This window comes from Gymnoscopelus braueri (genome assembly GCF_963280865.1).
Source record: "Gymnoscopelus braueri genome assembly, chromosome: 20".
NCBI classification, from domain to species: Eukaryota; Metazoa; Chordata; class Actinopteri; order Myctophiformes; family Myctophidae; genus Gymnoscopelus; species Gymnoscopelus braueri.
Genome location: NC_137622.1, coordinates 32,618,976 through 32,637,739, shown reverse-complemented (window position 1 = coordinate 32,637,739; position 18,764 = coordinate 32,618,976). Strand labels below are relative to the sequence as shown.

The window sequence follows — 18,764 nt, the reverse complement described above, 5'->3', positions numbered from 1 at the left end:
AATACAACTACCCGTACAAATAATATAACATAATATAATATAACATATAAAGACGAAACTTTCCTGCCAGGTCTATCAGATGGTTCCATAGTGTAGCGGTTATCACGTCTGCTTTACACGCAGAAGGTCCTGGGTTCGAGCCCCAGTGGAACCATTACTTTTCCCCACCGCAGGTTGGTCTTACAGCACTAATCCATTTCACTTTAGTCATTATATACAAAGTCATATTGTGCTTTCAAGGGGAAACGCTAGAAAGACAATAATTCACATAATAGATCAATATTACACAGTGCTTAGCAAACACAATACTGTGGGTTTCAGGAAACTTGATGAATAGATTCAGTTTTCATCGTTTATTTTTGCTCTGAAGGAGACAAGCACGGTCTTGCTTGTGTGTTTCTGTGTGTCCGGACTCGGAGCTAATCTTGCAAAACACTGGACCCACACACACCTATCAGCAGCCATCACATTTCTTGTGCGCAGTACATTGCCAGTGGGCTTAGTAGACCTACCAATGTACAATGACCTTCTATTCGGTTCCAATCCTCAAGCTTAATTTACAAATTTGTTCTAATTGATTTGGCAATGACGTACATATTGCTAACGTTAGCTACTGGCAAGTGCAATTTCATCATGTAGGCTAAATAAACCATAACAGACAACTCCTGTGATGATACAAAGTTTATGTTTAACCACTTAAACCCATATGGTGGAGCGGAGTCCCTCAGGGCTCTATATTGGTGTATTTTCTGTTTTCTGTTTTTGTGGGGAAACTGGGAAAGCTTTTGTGGGGAAAGCTTTTGTGGGGAAAGCTTTTGCTGAAAATAGCCGATCAACAAGCTCACAACGCGTTGCAGTTGCAGTGCGACTCCATGTGAGCATGTCGATCTGCTATTTCCAGCGAAAGCTTTCCCCACAATATGGATGCTGGGGTTTAAGTGGTTAACTTAATAGTTACAGTTCAAATTAGTAGTGTAACCTACCATGCAACTGTACTGGATGACTCCAACATGGTCTTGGTAGAGGTTTTTGACCCAGCAGCTGCAGCAGCCTAAATAAAGAGAAAGGGTAAAATAAAATGTTTAGCTAGCCTCAAAGTTGTATATTCAGCAGTTATTTAAAAAAAATCAGGCCTACTCAACTACTAATGTAAACTCGGATCCTTTCTGCTCGGAACACAATTGTGATCTTTGGGGCCATTTAGCCTTGCAATATGCTGCCTGCCATGTTATCGAGACTGATAATTAGAGGTAACCACGAACACCTGCGCCACCTGGAGGCTGGTAGCGGTAGCCATCAGGTAGCAGTGATGGTAGAAGTACTCACAATTTTTACTTAAGTAGAAGTATCAATACTGCAATGTAGAAATACTCTGTTACAAGTATGTCTGGAATTAAAAAAGTACTTGAGTAAAAGTCCAAAAGTACTATCAAAATGTACTTGAAGTAGCCTACTAAAAGTAGAAAGTACTCATTATGCAGAATGTCCCATTTCACAAGTTGTGTAATGTAAATGTATACAAAATCTTTTGAAAATAGCAGATCTACAAGCTCACAATGCATCGCGATGCCATGCATTGTTTTCAAATGGCCCGAAATGTATGTTTTGTAATATTAATAAAAATCTAAAGTACAATATTTGCCTTTGAGATGTAGTGGAGTAGAAGTAAAAGTACTGAAAATTGTAAGTTACTCCATTAAAGTAAAAATACTTCAAAATTGTACTTAAGCAGAATAAGCACACAATACTTGAGTACATGTACTAGTTACCTTCCATCACTGTCAGGTAGTCGCAGACTCAGCCTTGGTAGTCGCAGTCGCAAGAAGAACCTGCACCACCTAGTGGTCTATTTCTTATTTTAATTTGCGGTGTGATACTGTTTCCAAGGCCAACGTTCCAGGAAATTGTATTTCAGGGACACACTATTGTTTTATTGTTCTGGAGTCAAGTATATCTGATTAATGCCTAGGAGTTATTAAAGGTCGTGTGGAAAGTATCGGAACACGGTCCATTTTGAAAGCGGATATTGTTTCCGTTCACATTTCCTTGTGTCACCTTTGTTTCTGTCCCCAAAATGGCGAATCTAGCAGCTGCAGTCGCTGCTGCTGCAGCCAGAGATCCAGCTGTAGATCGTTCGTTACGCTCAGTGTTTGGTAAGTTCGTTAACGTTTTTGATAATATATAGTTGTTGTTTTTGTTTGGTTTGCAATTTTTTGAATTTGACATACCATTCAAGTAAAAACAAGGATGATCCTGCTAGCTAGCTATCAGGCTAATGAGGTTCGGCTAACCAACGAGGCAATTCTTTATAAGTTTGGTTGAAATGTTGTATTTTAATTGCATCACCTGCACATTTCACACTTTATTTCAGTGGGGAACATTCCATATGAAGCCACGGAAGAACAGCTGAAAGACATCTTTTCTGAAGTGGGGCTTGTTGTCAGTTTCAGGTAAGTTAAGCAGGGGGGACACACATGCACATTCTCTCATTGGTATTCAATTCGTCAGATGTTTTATTACACATATTGAAATATGTCTGTATACTTGTAATTCCACAATGTCAGTGTTTTACAGTAAAACACCTCCACAACACGAAGGCTGCATGTAATGTATCCACAAGTTTCCTAGGGCATTATGGGCATCACTTCCTGTCGCTTTGATCCCTGATACCTGATCAAATCCACAGGAAGTGATGCCCTTTAATGCCGTAGGAAACTTGTGGATACGGTTCAAGTAAATTCTGGTTTCCACCCATAAGTGCAAACTTGTGATGAGAGCCAGCTCTCTCCTCAACTGGCCTACATACATGTAGTTGTCATACAATTTGAAATGGGCCATTTGGATTTCCATGACTTCGTATCAAGAGTATGATCATGTCGTATGTATCTGTTGATGTCCAGATTAGTGTATGACAGAGAAACTGGGAAACCAAAGGGCTATGGCTTTTGTGAATATCAAGACCAAGAGACGGCCCTCAGTGCCATGCGGAACTTGAACGGGAGAGAATTCAGTGGCAGGGCTCTCCGTGTCGACAACGCAGCCAGCGAGAAGAATAAGGAGGAGCTCAAAAGTAAGTGCTTTGGTGCTGGTAGTATTTGTTATTGAGAATTCAAAGTTGCTGCAATTTGGTGGCAAGTTCTACACGGTTAGGGATGGTATGATAATCGCTATTATCGTTGGCAAGTCATAGTGGATGGAATAGGTTGTCACCTGTTATCACCCGTTTATAAATTGTGTAACACTTCCTATGAAACCCATGTTTATAATGCATTATAAACATACTTAAGTTATAATGCATTAATCTGCTTATAACACTTTGTAATTATAGTTATCAGAACTCATTAATACTCTGTGCCTTATAGATGATGAACATTGGCCTGCAACCAATGGTGTAGGGTACTACTTATTACATCGTCCATTGCGTATAGCTACTCAAAATTCACTTGTAATGTGCTCAACAATCAAGTTGAGTAGTGTCACAAATAAGCATTTTTCAATAGGCTAAATTGATTCTGAATATTTGAATCTTAATCTTTGAATCAATACTCAATTGTCGCACTAGACCAGCTGTGCGTCGTCCTATGACTTTTCTATCATCTCTGCCTAGAGAAACACAGGCTACACGCACATTCGCACAAGCACACACAGCAACTTGACTCGTCTAGTTTAATTTGAAAATACAGTTCTTCTGGTGCGTATTGGACGCACAGAAGAATAATTTGGACTCGCACAAATGCTCACAGAGGTTGAACAGATACATTTTGATTTTGGGAGCATATGCAACTAAATGGTCACAGTTTCGAGCCCTGTGTCATACTTGACCATATAAGTCAATATAAAATGCTCTAATATGTTATGATTATTGTTATAAATCATTGAGTATTAATTGGTGCTTATAATCATAATTATTCAGTGTATAAGAAGATTATAATGCATTATACGTTTTTATTTTATAGTGTATATAGACCTGGGATTTATAGGAAATGTTAACCAAAATTGCACATACATAGTACACTTGATGGACCCTATTAACTGCTACGCCACATCTCCTCGCCAAAGATACTGAAAGAGTAACGGTCATATCATTATGTGTAACTGGCAATGGCTTTTTGCTCTGGCAGTACCTGGTGTAGCAGTTGAGTTAATGTGATATATTATAGACCCAATTTTGTAAAAAAGTTGTTTTGTGTATTGAGAAAATGCATGTAAAACATTTTCTAAATGTTTTCATTGCTGCTGGCTTAGTACAGAAAACTCAAAAAGCTGACTATATATATGTATAGTGTGTGTGTGTGTGTGTGTGTGTGTGTGTGTGTGTATATATGTATATATATATTTTTTTTGGTGGGGGATTTTGATATGAAATGTAAGCGTACCATAATCACAGTAATAATTATCATTACTTTTCCAGTCACTTTCAGTTCAGCACAGCTGAGGTGTGTGTCACTGTCCAGCTGACACTCGTTAATGTTACTTGCATCAAGGCAATTTTGTTGTTTCTGCAGATGGTGAACAGTTATTTCTTATAATGAAGTTTTATTGTTGCCCTGGCACAAAAGGGGGAAATAATGACACCAAAAACGAAATAAACAAATATCTGTATCAGTATTGGCTAAATTGTTATTTTAAACAGTGGTATCGGCCAAGAATTTCCATATCGGTGCATCCCTAGTTATTACTTTTGTCTTGCACAGGTTTGGGAACAGGAGCCCCCATTATTGAGTCGCCTTTTGGTGAAAATGTCACGCCTGATGAGGCACCTGAGTCCATCAGCAGAGCTGTTGCTAGTCTCCCCCCAGAACAGATGTTTGAACTCATGAAACAAATGAAGGTATACAAGTTTGTATTGTATTACAAAGTATTGTGTATTCGTTTGTGTATGTCCCAATGGGAGCAGAACATGTTTGAACTTTTAAGAAACAAATTTCATAGTCAGTCCTCTTTGCCTATGGCCCCAGATGATAAGCTTAATGTGCAACATGTTTTCTCACTCAACAGTAAACGTACTAACAACATCCTTATATGAAACTTAAATATTTGTCTGATACTACTTGCTCACTGCGTTTGGCAAACATTTAAGTAGTAAGTATAACTTTACAACTAAATGTGCACCTAGTTATTTCATTTGTTTTTTTATACATTTCCTTTCCTTTCTACACCATTTGGTAATTGAATTGCAGCGACTGTGCTAGGTCTTAGGCCAAGGTTAATACTACTAGGGTCCTATCTTGCACGCGGCGTAAATATGCAACACAAGTGTCTGCTAGTTCCAATCAACGTAGTTGTCATTTTCATGCCCATCGCCCACGTTGTAGAATTACCAAATGTACCGGTACTTAAAGGAGAATTCCGGACTACGTTTTTCCACCGCAGCTAAAAACCCGAGCAGATCACATATTTTTGTCGCGATTTTATATATTTGTTTTTGTTCATATCTGACTTTCCAAACGACTAATAAACTGTCTACAGTGTTTTTGTCCCAAATGGGTCGCCGTAGTGTTTACACTCTGATCACGGGTGAAATCTCGGCTTGCGAGACTTCCAGAGGGGCCTATCTCACAATCACCGTGGACAGTTTTCTGTCATTAGGAAAGTCAGATATGTGAAAAAAATAAAGCGTGCTAGAGCGTGGACCGTCCGCTCTGGTTTTTACCTGCCGTGGACTCGGGATGGAGTTATGAACATTTTCTACTGTACCATTCATCCTAGGATATTGTAATATCATATAAAAGGTAAGAAAAACGTAGTCAGAAATGATCCTTTAAGCTCATCTGTGCGAGCATGGTCGTATTGGTCTTAAAATGAGTTGTGGTCGCCGCATTGTTGGCGCATTGCTATCTTAGGTACAGTGAAAAAAGTGCCAACTGCATCCCAAGGGAATTTTTTGTTCATCCCAAATACATATTTTATAGAGCCCTGGTCTAAATGGGGCCCTTAGATTCTGTACACTCATGTCCAACTTACCAGGAAGTTCAAGCCCTAGAAAACCTCAACTTCCTTTCATATGAGAGCTCTGGTAATGCTTATTCACAGTCAGACATTTTTGGTACTGTTTGTCTTCCATTTCCATAATTTCCAGAAGTAACATTTCTGTTTCTATTTTTTAGCTGTGTGTGCAGAACAGTCCCCAGGAGGCGAGGAACATGCTACTGCAGAACCCTCAGTTGGCTTATGCTCTGCTGCAGGCACAAGTGGTCATGAGGATCGTTGACCCAGAGATTGCCCTGGTGCGAAATCTAAGATATTTTACACTTGTTTTTAGCAGCTCTTTAGTGATTATTAAGAAATATCTGGGTGGGGAATTTCATGTGATTTCTGAAGCCCAATTGTAAAAGAACGTAGTGCCAGCTTGTACCACATGAGATGTATAAGAAAAGTCACTTTATTGAACTTGGCTACTGTGTTACAGAAAATGCTTCACCGTCAGACTACAGTCCAGCCTCTGATTCCCAGCACCCAGACTAGTGCGCCACCAGCAGTCAATCCACCTCCTGCCCAACCCAGTGTCCCTGCCCCCCAGCCACAGCCCATGGTAGGTATTGCTTTTCAACAAACATAAATTTGTAACAAAGGAAGGAGGAATAGCACAAGGTGTCGTTTTATTTGATCTCCAAACACCAGTGCAGTTAAATTTTGTGAGAACCCGCCAAACGTATCCACCTCTTCATGTTGTTTTTATGATATCTTAGCCTGGAATGCATATGAATGGAGCTCCCCAGATGATGCAACCCCCAAACATGCAACCTCCTCCTGGGCCTATGCCTGGACAAGGACCACCACCCGGGCCTCCAGGTAAGCATCAAACTGCATTCATGCATTCATAAATTGATCCATAAATGGTTTCCATCCATCCATCCAAAGGGTTGATGGTTTAAATTAGTGATGAGTAACCACTTGAAATGCAGTTAGTCTCCCTTTATCTACTGTCCATTATCCGTTTCTGACCTATATATGTGTAGTAAGAGGGAAATTATTGACTTTTGACGTTTTGCACTTGCCTTCACCATATATCCAGAAAGAGATATACAGTATGACAGTACATTAGGTGGCCAGTGACTTTGACCAGTTTCACTTTCAAAACCTTTGCATCATGCATGTCACACAAACAGAATGCGATGTGTTTTGTTGATATAACAAGTTTGTTCATATCCACTATATATATGAACAAGCCAGCTTTTTTTTAACTCTTTTAACCACTATTTAACTTCCACAATCCACATGATCAAAACCAGTGGTGTTGTGTGCCGCATTCTGTTTGTGTGACATGCATGATGCAAAGGTTTTGAAAGTGAAACTGGTCAAAGTCACTGGCCACCTACTGTATGGCTATACTGTGACTTCTACATGAAAATCACAGAACAACTGATAAGCTAGTTTCGTTGCTCAATTCCAATCTAAATGTTGAGTAGATTTGTAGCATAATTCACAATCACATTACAACAATATTTATTAACACCTTTATTGCACAAACTAGTGAGGTAAGGTAGGTAGTGTTAATGACTATTTCTCATTTACAAATTAAGGGTTCCAATGCATGTTAGAAAAACTAGACTTTACGATTACATGTCCTGTCATTGAAAAACTGGGTTCTGTTTAGTGTGTGTGTGTGTGTGTGTGTGTGTGTGTGTGTGTGTGTGTGTGTGTGTAAAAAAAAAGACAAAAGGTGAAGATATTTTATGGAAGTAGTGTCTTAAGAGCACATGCTGATTGTGATTATTTTATTGATGATGGGAAGGTGTCATTCTGTTTTCACATATGCATGCTTGCTTATATGTGCAGTCATGTCGATGTGAATGACAGTTTTTGTGCCTGACTTCCAATAAACATATTACTGGGGAAAAGAAGAATGAGAGAACATTTTGAAAAGCAATATTATGCCATAGAAATGTGGATAGTCTGAAAAATATTAATCTTATTTGGATTAATTCCTATAACAATCCTATAAAAGAAGCATTTCTTTCTAGAACTATTTCTCTACATATCTACTGGGAGATTTCTTCATATTTTTCAGATGTATTTTTTTGCTTTTACATGTCAATGTGTCACTGTCACTGTGCTCTTGTCATGGCTCATTGTGATCACTAGGTGTCACCCATAGCACTGAAATCAGTGAAAATGCTCAATGAGGGCCATATCCCAGTCAGCTATCAAAATGGTGTTCAAAAACAGAGCTCATAGAAAGCTGACATTTTGATATTTTAAATGTTTAACCTTCTAAGGTCTCTGTCATTCTTCTAAGCACATTAATATGTTTTATACATTGCACCTTACAAAAGTGCATACCACTTTGTGCAATAATGTGCAAGTTGTAAACATTGTAAATCCAGCCCGTACTGAACTGGTTGAGCACAGTCATCTCTTAATCATCTCTTTCTCATAACATGCATGTGTGTGAGAGAGAATCTCCATGGTTGGGGCGGGCTCCATGCTTGGGAATGATCTTTCAGTACTACTTTGCCTTTCTGAGTGCCGTGTCTCTTGTCCTTTTCAATTTAATGCTGGCTCAGGAAACCTTCAGCTTTCTCCCACAGGATCGTCTGGGCAGGCTGCTATCGAGCGGCCTCAAGGTATCACCCACACTCCCTCAGTTCAGCCTCAGTTCTCTAGATGCATCATAAGAGTGTCGTGGCCTGACTGCTGCAGCCTAGACATATACTGTTTTAAGATTTAGCCTGGTATTCCAAAGTTGGTCTTGGTGCATGTCAACCATGATCAAATTACAGGTTGTTGCCTTGACTAATTACTTAAAGGACGACTTCAGCCATTTTCAACCTATCTTCATATAATTGGTTCTCACTAATGCACATGATAAAATGGTAAAAAAATTATTCTACTCTGCCGGTGTCTCATAGGAGGGCTGTAGATGCCTACCAGTGACATCATTGTTAGGCAGTTTTTTTTTTTTTTTCAAAACAAGATTTCACTTTCCAGGAATAGAAAGCCTGCAGCTTCTATTAGCTTGGATTCCCTATTGATGATGTCACTGTTAGGGCACGGTCAAACCGTGCTTTTATTTTACCTGGGGTGGAATCTGCCAATGCTTTGTCAATGCAAATGCGTGGATTCATGGCCTTGCGCATCTTTCCGCGTGACACGCACATCTTGCGTTTACGCGCTCTATACGCCTGCTGGTAGCCTGGTACATGCCACACCATACTGGCTGCAAAAAAACTGTCGGCCTCGCACAGCCTGAGTATAACAGCGGGAAACCATATTTTGGTGTGACCTGAACTGTCCACAGCCCTCCTCTTGAGTACCATATTATATGATCATTAGTGAGGACCAATTACAGTATATGAAGATAGGTTGAAAATGGCTGAAGTCGTCCTTTAAGTAGGTCATTTATATCTTGATTCTATAAAGCAAGAGAATTGGAGGTGAAAACAATTAATATGCATGTAGTTGGTGACTGGATCGTGACACTGTAGACCGTAGAGGATTTCTCATGCTTTGTTTTCCCACTCGGCTTTACTAATGTTAAGTTGTGTACTGATTGTGTAAAGTTGTTAACTTCAGCTTTATTAGTGCTCATGAACTATAATAAACCCGTAGTGAATTATAACACCATTGACCTCTTGAAACTTTGGAAGTATTGCGTTTTTAAGCATTACATGAAATGGCTCGCTAGTACTGATATGAGTTCTCTGTACATCTGTTGACCTTGGTTTCCTTTGTGCTCATTCTTTCTCTGCCGATGTATTCTATACCTTTTGCTGTGTTTGTGTACATGTTTTTGAGGATGAGATTTTGTTTTGTATAGGATTTTTTCTTTTAATATGATTTATATCAGGATTCGTCTCCACTTTGGCTGGCACTGCTCACCCCCTGCATTAGCCCTTTTTAGTTTGTCGGCAGAGAAATCTCACCACGGCTCACTAGTTACTGTAAAATTACCTGAACACTGACTGCTGAGCTGGAGTCTGTTATATTTGGCAGAGCTCTGAGGCTCGCTCCAGCGAGGGTCGGAGAAAGATGGTAGTTGGGACGTCACAATCCTTTTGGTCTCCAGAAGCTTAGTGCTGCCTCTTAGTGATTTCAGGCTCAACAGAAAACCGCATATTTAGTCAGGTTGCAAAAATTGTGCATTCTTCTCTTCAAGCAGTATTCCAATATGTCTCACCGTTTAAATATACATGGATCTAACAGGATTCATGTGTAGGACAAGACTTAGGGCTCTTGGTAGATTTCATGCCCAGTAAATGCTCAAGGCTCTATCTAATTTTTCAATAATTGCTTAAAATTATACCTTTTTAGTGTTTTGAAGGCTCACTGCCTGCATTGTCTACTGTGGTCTCAGTGGATGCTTGCATGAGTTGCTACATGCTTCAGGTGGATTTAGTGTTTTCTGCAGATTTGGGTTTCAATTGAATTCCAACCCTGAATTCCAAACATAATAAGCATGTCAAAGAGAACATAATCCAGACTCAAATGTAGCCTGACAGCGCATCGCGGGTTCGAGTCCCGATTCCGACGATCTTTGTTGCATGTCTCTCCCCATCTCTCTCTCCCTGCTTTCGGTCTGTCTAATGTAAACTACTGTATATCCACAAGGGAGGAAAAAGATTCAGTTTCAAGTAAAATGTTCCAGTTAACACGTCAGCCTGGTGATAGGCGGTGATCAGGCCTTGTTCAGTAGTCTGATTGTAGCCGGGTGGAAGCTGTTCAGAAATCTGGTGGTCTTGCCCTTGATATGGTAGGCCTCCTTGCCTGGCTGCGGTCGTAGTAGGGGTGTGAACAGTTTGTGGCTGGGGTGGTGCATGTCCCTGATGATAGGGTGTGAACAAATTTAGGCACATTTAGAGTATTTAAATGAGTCCAGTGGTTCTGTGTGTTTTAATGTATGATTTGTCTCTCTCAGGACCTGGTGGTATTCCACCCAGAGGCCTGCTGGGAGATGGTCCCAATGACCCCCGAGGAGGAACCCTGCTGTCTGTCACTGGAGAGGTCATAGAGCAGCCTATAAAGTAAGAACTCTCATCCAAATCACATTACCTAAACTGTAGACGTCAGTGATTGTTGGCTTATGTAGGGGTGCAACCGTTAATCAAACAAATTGATTAACATTTTATTTTCGCCTATCTTTACATTTTTTTTACTTGCAGATGTACAAGCTCACAACAGGTCGCATTGTTGTGAGCTTGTAGATCGTCTATTTTCACTGATGTTTGTGCAAGTATAAAATGTGGCTTAATTGGTTAATCAGACTAATCGATTATAAATCATCAATTAGAACGTTTTTGCGTCAATTTGTTGATATATAAATAAAAAATCATCGAAAATGTGACCAAATGAATAATTACTAAGAAAATAATCGATAGAGCCCTACAGTAGATGTCAATGATTATTAGTGTATGTAAGTCTGAGGGCTGTCTACTCAAGTTCACTCTGTGTGTATGCATCTAGCCGGGGCTACATGGGGGCACCACCACCCCAGCACCAGCAGCCACCACCCCAGCACCAGCAGCCACCACCCCAGCATCAGCAGGCACCACCCCAGCACCAGCAGGCTCCACCACCCATGCACATGGGCCAGATGGGAAGTGGACCCCCTCCAGATATGAGAGGACCTCCGCAACATGACATGAGAGGCCCACCTATGGGTGAACCCCGAAACATGATGGGAGATCCCAGAGGGCCTCCTATGATGGAGCAACAGCAACGGGGGCCTCCAATGGAAACACGAGGTAACTGTGCCACCACTGGTTCAAAGTATGAGAATGGAAACTTCAATTTGGGGGTTTTATAGAAGCTACACTACACACTTGTTTTTGTTTTTTTGATTCAGATTCAAGTTATTTTTTTGCTATGTACTTTACTCTTGTGTGTTGTTAAAATGAAGAGCTCAGCTGACTTTACCTTGTGAATATTGTGGTGTATGCGTAGTTAGTATTCTTAGCATGCACAGGATGCATATATAATGGAGTACATCTAGCCCAGACAACCACATGATGCCCTAATGAGCACCATCCATCTGCATGGGCCAAAGGGTCGATCAATAACGAGGTCTACATTTTGTTCTACTTTGTTATAGAACTCAATATTTCATTGGTTTTATGAATGTCAACACTGGTAGTCTTCAGTTCGTGGTTTTAACAAGCACTATAAAGGTGTGCATACTAGAGCGCAAATCTCCACCAGGAGGCATGCCCTAATAATAATAGTGATGTATGCAGTTACATTTCTTGGCACCATGTGATTAGCAGTTGTATATTGTCTCTACTGTCTGTCTTGCTCTCTTTTGTCATACAATGTCTAACCATGGTCCATTCAGTGTCTAGCTCATTCCAGTCAGTGACTACCTCCCCCCGTTATCTCTGCTTTGCCGATTGTCTGCACTCTAAACTCTAATAGGAGCTAAAGTCTGAGGTGACTGTGCACAGACATTAACCTTAAATAATTTGGTGGTTTCGTATGTTGTCCCATTTTATAAATGTATATTTATTATGAGTTTCAATCTTACAGCATGTCTGCTCGCACCGGTGAACTTGGAAGTCTGTGATTGGCTAGTTCCTGTACATCCCTCGGAAGACAGGAGTGTTGTCGTTGGCTAGTTAGTGCGGGACACTTATCCCATAGCCTGGAGGGACGATTGCTGCACAATTTTGAATTCATAAACATGACATAGTTGTCGATGACTGATTTGAGAGTACTAAATTGAGGTCCTTGGCCTGCTGACACTGTGCACAAGAGATTTAGCACTGGTCAGTCTAGTAGTATGCAAGATTAGCTGCGGACAGAAACATACACATACGCTAGCCACAACCAACCTAGATGCTATAAAGCTATCTGGCATCTAGAGTTGCAATACCAACCCTTGACAGCCTGTCCATTGAAACCGGAAAGTCCTATCTGATTTTATTAAACAACGTTAAACTCACCAAAAGCTGTACAGAAAGCTTGGGTTAATCCTTTTTGTATCTGTCAAGTGTTCGAGTTTGGAAGCGCTTGCTGGAATCACTCAGCGGTCCTGCGTACCACCTGTTTTCGAATTTGCACATAATGTGAGGAGGCTGCAGGACGTGTGCTTCCAAACTCTTTTAAAAATTAATCACCTGCCCAGAATTTATTGTCAGAAAGTAGCTCATAACATGTCTACGGTGGATTTTTATGAAACAAAAACTTGACAGATACAAAGAGTATAACCCAGTGGCGGACGCAGGATCTCTTTATGAGTAAGGCCAGGCAAATACGTGGTAGGCCCCCAGCCCCCGCCCCCCGCCTCCCGGGGTAGGGTCGCCGCAGATAGACAGCTGGAGAGTTGAATAACCTCTTAAAATAACCAGAAATTACCGAAGTATTTACTATTTAGGCAACCTACATATTTATGTTTTAGCTTAGACATAGGTAGCCTACAATAGTTGGTAGATGATTGGTAAATTATTAACCATGACAACGACTCAAAGACTTTTATTTTGTACTTTCTTGAACCACAAGCATATCACTGCGCCAGTCAGATATAATGTACATGAGAGAGAAAAGGGGGGGAAAACACTTGATACAAAAAAACAAAGCTGGCAGTGTATTGCTAATATCCAGGGATGCTTTGGCTACAGAGTGCAAAGCACTACATTTAGCCAGTGAGAATTGCAGTTTACATAAACTGCGCTCGGAAAGGTTTCTTTTAGGAGCGCTTGTGATGCACCGTGCAGTCAAATCCGTGGTGTCAATAAATTCCACTGCCCGCTCTTTGATGAGTCCTCCATCCTCCATGAATCGAATACAAACTGCAACTAGTTCCCGTTTGGAAAGATCGTTATACTCATCCGCGAGTAGGCCTATTGCAAAATATTGTCCACTGAGTTAAGCCTTTATTTTACCAAGCAGGACTGATGCTGCTCCTCAAGCAGCTTGTCCTGAATGCGGTTTAGGCGGTCGCGGTGGCGGCCGTTCGTTTAGGCGTCCTTGCGTCGATGAGTTTGCTCTAGACAAACTTTTTTTTTTACGCTGGTGCCATTGCTGTCTCTCTGCTGTCTCAAGAATAAAAAATGAAGAGAACGAGGCCAGGACATGTGTGTGGTGTTTATATTGTGTGCTTATGTCATGACGTAGAAAACCGGTTCTGTGAATGATTGACACAGACAGACACATTTCACACTCGAGTGTGAAAAGGGATTCTGAGAATACACATTGGCTCAAAAGACTCAACATCCTCCAGACATGCAGGACGTAGAGAGAGAATGGATGTGTATTACGTTGTTTGTCAGCCTTAAGTATAGGGGGCGATATTCATAGTAAATACAAAAAAGCTGTCTGGCGGAGGGAAGGCACAGTGTATTCGAGGTAAGGCACGGGCCTGACTTGGCCTACAGTGCGTCCGCCCCTGGTATAACCCAAGCTTTCCGTACAGTTGCAATGTTGGTGAGTTTAACGTTGTTTAATACAATCAGATTAGGTTTCAATTAATGGGCTGTCAAGGGTTGGTATTGCAACTCTAGATGCCTTATAGCATCCAAGTTGCTTGCGGCTACACATACGTACACACGAATGGCGAATGCATGATCTCCTGGTGGAGATAAAAATGGAACTCTTGGAATGTGAGCAACATAATTAACACATTTGCAACGCCACACCTAAACCCCATGCTGTAATTATTCTGAGGCGTGAGCATGGCCCCCTATATGTGATATGTCCCAGTTTGAACTTGATTTATGAGAGACGTAATCTGAACACGCCTCTGTTTTCACTAGGACCTGAATGGTTGGATTCCTGAGCATCTATGCCATATTAAGGATATTGTTGTTCATTACTGACTCATCACTTGCATTTGTTTCTGTAGGTCGTGACCCCAGAGGTCCCCAGATGGATGCTCGTGGGCCACCGTCTGGACAGAGGGGTCCTATGTCAGGAGGAATGCAAGGTCCTGGCCCCCACAACATGGGTCCTAATGCTCCTCCACCTGCAAGACCGGTAATGTCTACAGCTCATGATTTCATTCTGGTCAGATTTGTAGGAGGCACATTTGTGCGTGTGTACGAACGTATGTATGCATCACCTTAAAGGATTCATTCATGTATGTGTGTGTGTGTGTGTGTGTTTGTCATGAAGGGTCCTCCTCCACAGTCGGGAGGCGGTTTCAGCCCCGGCCAGAACCAGGTTTCTTCACAGGACCATGAAAAGGTGGGTGTGACTCATCAGTGTATTGTAATAGGCTGGATAGGAATCCAACCTGATGGAGTGTGATAATACTCTTTTGTTGTGAAAAACTGACGCTTCTGTTGGCCTTCACATTATTATTTTTTATTTTTAACTTCCTCACGAAATGAAGGTCTCAGATAAAATAATTAAAATAAGATAATAATAATCTGACTTAAAGCACCACTACTGTATGTAGTTTGGGGTATCAGTGGCCACTTTGGACACAAATAACATGGTCGTCTTTGACTTCATTACCCAAGAGTCTCTGTAAGTATGTCCGGCGAGGACTCACTGTGATTGGCCAGTCTTCGCTTTGACTGGCAGTTCTGCCTTGGTGCCTTGGCAAATGCCAGGATGAAACTCATTGTATCCCCTATACATAGTAATACAGTCAAGCCCCTAGCAGGGAGCCCCCTGAGGCTATACATTTATGGAAGGATGATTGTTATTGCTTAAACATGTAACTTACATAGGTACTACATAGTGCTGCTTTAAGACATGGCCAATTAAACGGTAACATAAAGTGAGACTTTACAATATCTTTTAAATGTGAGTGCAGTGATGTTGATGTCTGTCTTTTCCCAACAGGCGGCCCTGATCATGCAGGTCCTGCAGCTTACCCCAGAGCAGATCGCCATGTTGCCCCCAGAGCAGAGGCAGAGCATCCTCATTCTTAAAGAACAGATTCAAAAGACTGCAGGCGCACCCTGAACATTTTATGTGAAAGGCCCAAGGGTAGGCTGCAGAAATCTTTTCACTCTGTACAGTCGCCTCACTCTTTTTGCGCAAGAAACTGGTTACTCACTTCCTAACAGCACGCCTATAGTTACAGTAGTACTGACATGAGGTGCCAACTTCCTTGACTCAGTTATAACTTTTCTTTTACAGTGCCGGGGATTGTTCTTTGCCACCGACCCCATCAAAATCCTATTGGACTGGTCCGAAGATGTCTCTCCATTAATTTGCTATATTTTTTGTTGTAGATTTAGTATCATATTGTCCACTTTTTTTTATATAGAAGGGCGAAGTTGGTGTTTGTGAATAAAAGATCAAGTTGATTTCAGTTTTTATGTTGAGTATGGGTCAAAGTTCAACAGAAAATGCCACTGATATCGGTGTTTCATTGTTAAATTCTAAAACCAATCTTTTTTTTTGGCTCTGGAAGCTGTTGCTTGTTCCGGATATTCTTTTTCAATAAATACCCAAGAAATTATATTCATATTCATTTTGTCAAAAAGGGTTGGGGATTTATATAATTTACTGACGGATCTCATTCAAATTGTGATTGTACAATGGTGCTTTGTTGCACAAAAGATGACTAGTTATACAACATGCCTGAGTGGATACCTTTGTCATGCTTACAAGGAACTGACTCTGACAGCTTTGCCTTTAATAGTTTTAGAATTTCCAGGAAATGCCCATTCTGGCATAGATCTTAATCATCAGTGTCAGCTAATTTAAAATTTCTTTTTTTTACACAGGTATTTCATGAGCAAGTGTATTGCTATTAGGCAATGTATTGTTGTAAAAGAGATTCATTCATCAATGATCATAAGATGAACCATTAGGTTGACTACTTAGCCAGAGCTGCGGTAGTGTAGGTGAAAGTTCCTTTTAAACTGTTTAATGGAAAAAAGGATTAAAGGTAGGGTAAGTGATTTGCAATTATTCAAATAATTGCAAAATGGGTCTATGTTCTGATAGTGCTCGTTACTATAGAGTGTCCTGTCCATATAAAGAGTCTCCATGTCTCTCCAGCTCTTTATAAAACAGAAAATGTATTTTGTAGTTTTTTCTTTTTTTTTTGTAGTTTCATTTCCAATTTTATCCAACCAGGACAGAGAACTCAATCAGGACACAGATTAAACAAGTGAAATTGGAAGTGATGACACTAAGAAATGAGCATGCAAAATTTGAACTGAAAACAAATTAAGCTTAAAAATGGGTACTTTCTCCTGATTGGTTGAGATTTTGACACCTACCGAAAAATGTATTTTCTGTTTATTAAAGAGCTGGAGAGACAAACACTCTATAGCAATGATTACTATCAGAATATAGTATTTTAACCTTTTAAAAAAATACTTTTTGTTTTAACCAAAAAATATCACTTACCCTACCTTTAAGCTAATGGATTTTTTTTAATGCTGCTTAATGTCAATTTTAACAGTGGCTTCCTTTAAACTTTGCACCTGTAATTACAGCGTGGTGGAAAATGTACTTAAGCAATACCATATTATAAAAATACTGTTACAAGTAAAAGCACCAAAATATTCTTAAAGTGCTAAAATGTTTAAAAATAGCAGATCTACAAGCTCAACACGACGCGTTGCGAGCTTGTAGATTGGCTATTGCCAATGTATAAAATAGGGCTAGTGGTTAATGTTATGCGTATCTGCTGAGTAACTAAAGCTGTCAAATAAGTGGAGTAAAAGTACAATATTTGCCTCTGAGATGTAGTGGAGTAGAAGTAAAAATACCTCAATTGTACTTTACAGTACTTGTATTACACCACTGGTCTTAAGATATCTGCTGGTAATGAGGTCAGTTATCAAACAGGATATTTGACAGTAAAGCCATTTTGGATGCACAGAAATGTTTGATCAGTAATTTATTTGTCTTAGAATCTATGAGTCACTGGGGAAAACCAGGAAGACAAAGCCAGTCCCTAATAGTCAGGGGATATTAAAAAAATCTTGGAATAAATTCCTTACCAAAAAAGATCTTCACCAATGTGTTTGTAAAGGTGTCTAGTAACACATCTCACAAAGACTGAAATGCAGTTTCCCTAGGAGAATTTGACAGGTCCTTAAAGTTGGGGTACCCACCATAACCTTGGTTTAAAAAAAATCAAAATGTAATTCTGTTTTAAGTAGCATATGAGGGGTCAAACTAGGGTGTTTTTATGATTCTGAATCCATTGCAAGCATTTGTTTTGCACCAAAACCACTCCTTGAGCTAAAAACGGCCATAGCCATCCTTTTCCAGGTATACTTTGTGTAAAAAGCCCATTGAGATTGGGCCGTTTTTAGCCCAAGGAGTGGTTTGTGCAAAACAAATGCTTGCAATGGATTCAGAATCATAAAAACACCCTAGTTTGACCGCTCACATGCTACTTAAGACATAATAAAATTTTGATTTTTTTTTTTGATATTTTTTTAACCAAGGTTATGGTGGGTACCCAAACTTTAAGAAGCTGTCAAATTCCCCTAGGGAAACTGCATTTCAGTCTTTGTGAGATGTGTTACCAGACACCTTTACAAACACATTGGTGAAGATTTTTTTTGGTAAGGAATTTATTCCAAGATTGGAAAATGTTCTGCTAATATCCCCTGACTATAAGTAGAGCCAATAATCTGTATCCTATACCCAGCCTTCATTTGCCCTGAGGAGAGTGGCAATGGGACACCTAAGGCTGAGATGGCAGTAGATGACCAATTGGTGCAAGGTGAAGTGCATCCTTGCTACAGTAATCAAAAAATGCAATTTTCTCATCTCTGAGTGGTGGCTAAAGAAGGTCATGGTGATATGGCCTGTTATGTGATAAAAAATAAATTGCTCAGACATTTGTCGTAGCCCTCTGTAACTAACCTTGGGCCACAACAGTACCCATGTGTTAATCTACAATCTAC

The 18,764-nt window shown here is 40.2% G+C and overlaps 1 protein-coding gene across 3 annotated transcripts; it reads left to right on the top strand.

Moving 5' to 3' along the window:
- Positions 1 to 2,069: 2,069 nt before the first annotated feature.
- On the top strand, positions 2,070 to 16,350 carry cstf2 (cleavage stimulation factor, 3' pre-RNA, subunit 2). Of its 3 annotated transcripts, XM_080416109.1 has the most exons (14): positions 2,070 to 2,153; positions 2,372 to 2,450; positions 2,901 to 3,070; positions 4,695 to 4,831; positions 6,108 to 6,227; positions 6,410 to 6,532; positions 6,690 to 6,792; positions 8,508 to 8,567; positions 10,859 to 10,964; positions 11,404 to 11,684; positions 14,777 to 14,907; positions 15,046 to 15,117; positions 15,724 to 15,870; positions 16,024 to 16,350. In XM_080416109.1, the coding sequence occupies exons 1-13, from the start codon at positions 2,075 to 2,077 to the stop codon at positions 15,844 to 15,846; spliced, it is 1,584 nt and encodes a 527-aa protein (XP_080272235.1). In that variant the 5' UTR covers positions 2,070 to 2,074; the 3' UTR covers positions 15,847 to 15,870; positions 16,024 to 16,350. The 3 variants fall into 3 exon arrangements, with proteins under 3 accessions (XP_080272235.1, XP_080272234.1, XP_080272236.1); XM_080416108.1 differs by having other exon boundaries at positions 15,724 to 16,350; XM_080416110.1 differs by lacking the exon at positions 8,508 to 8,567 and having other exon boundaries at positions 15,724 to 16,350.
- The last annotated feature ends 2,414 nt before the right edge of the window (positions 16,351 to 18,764 follow it).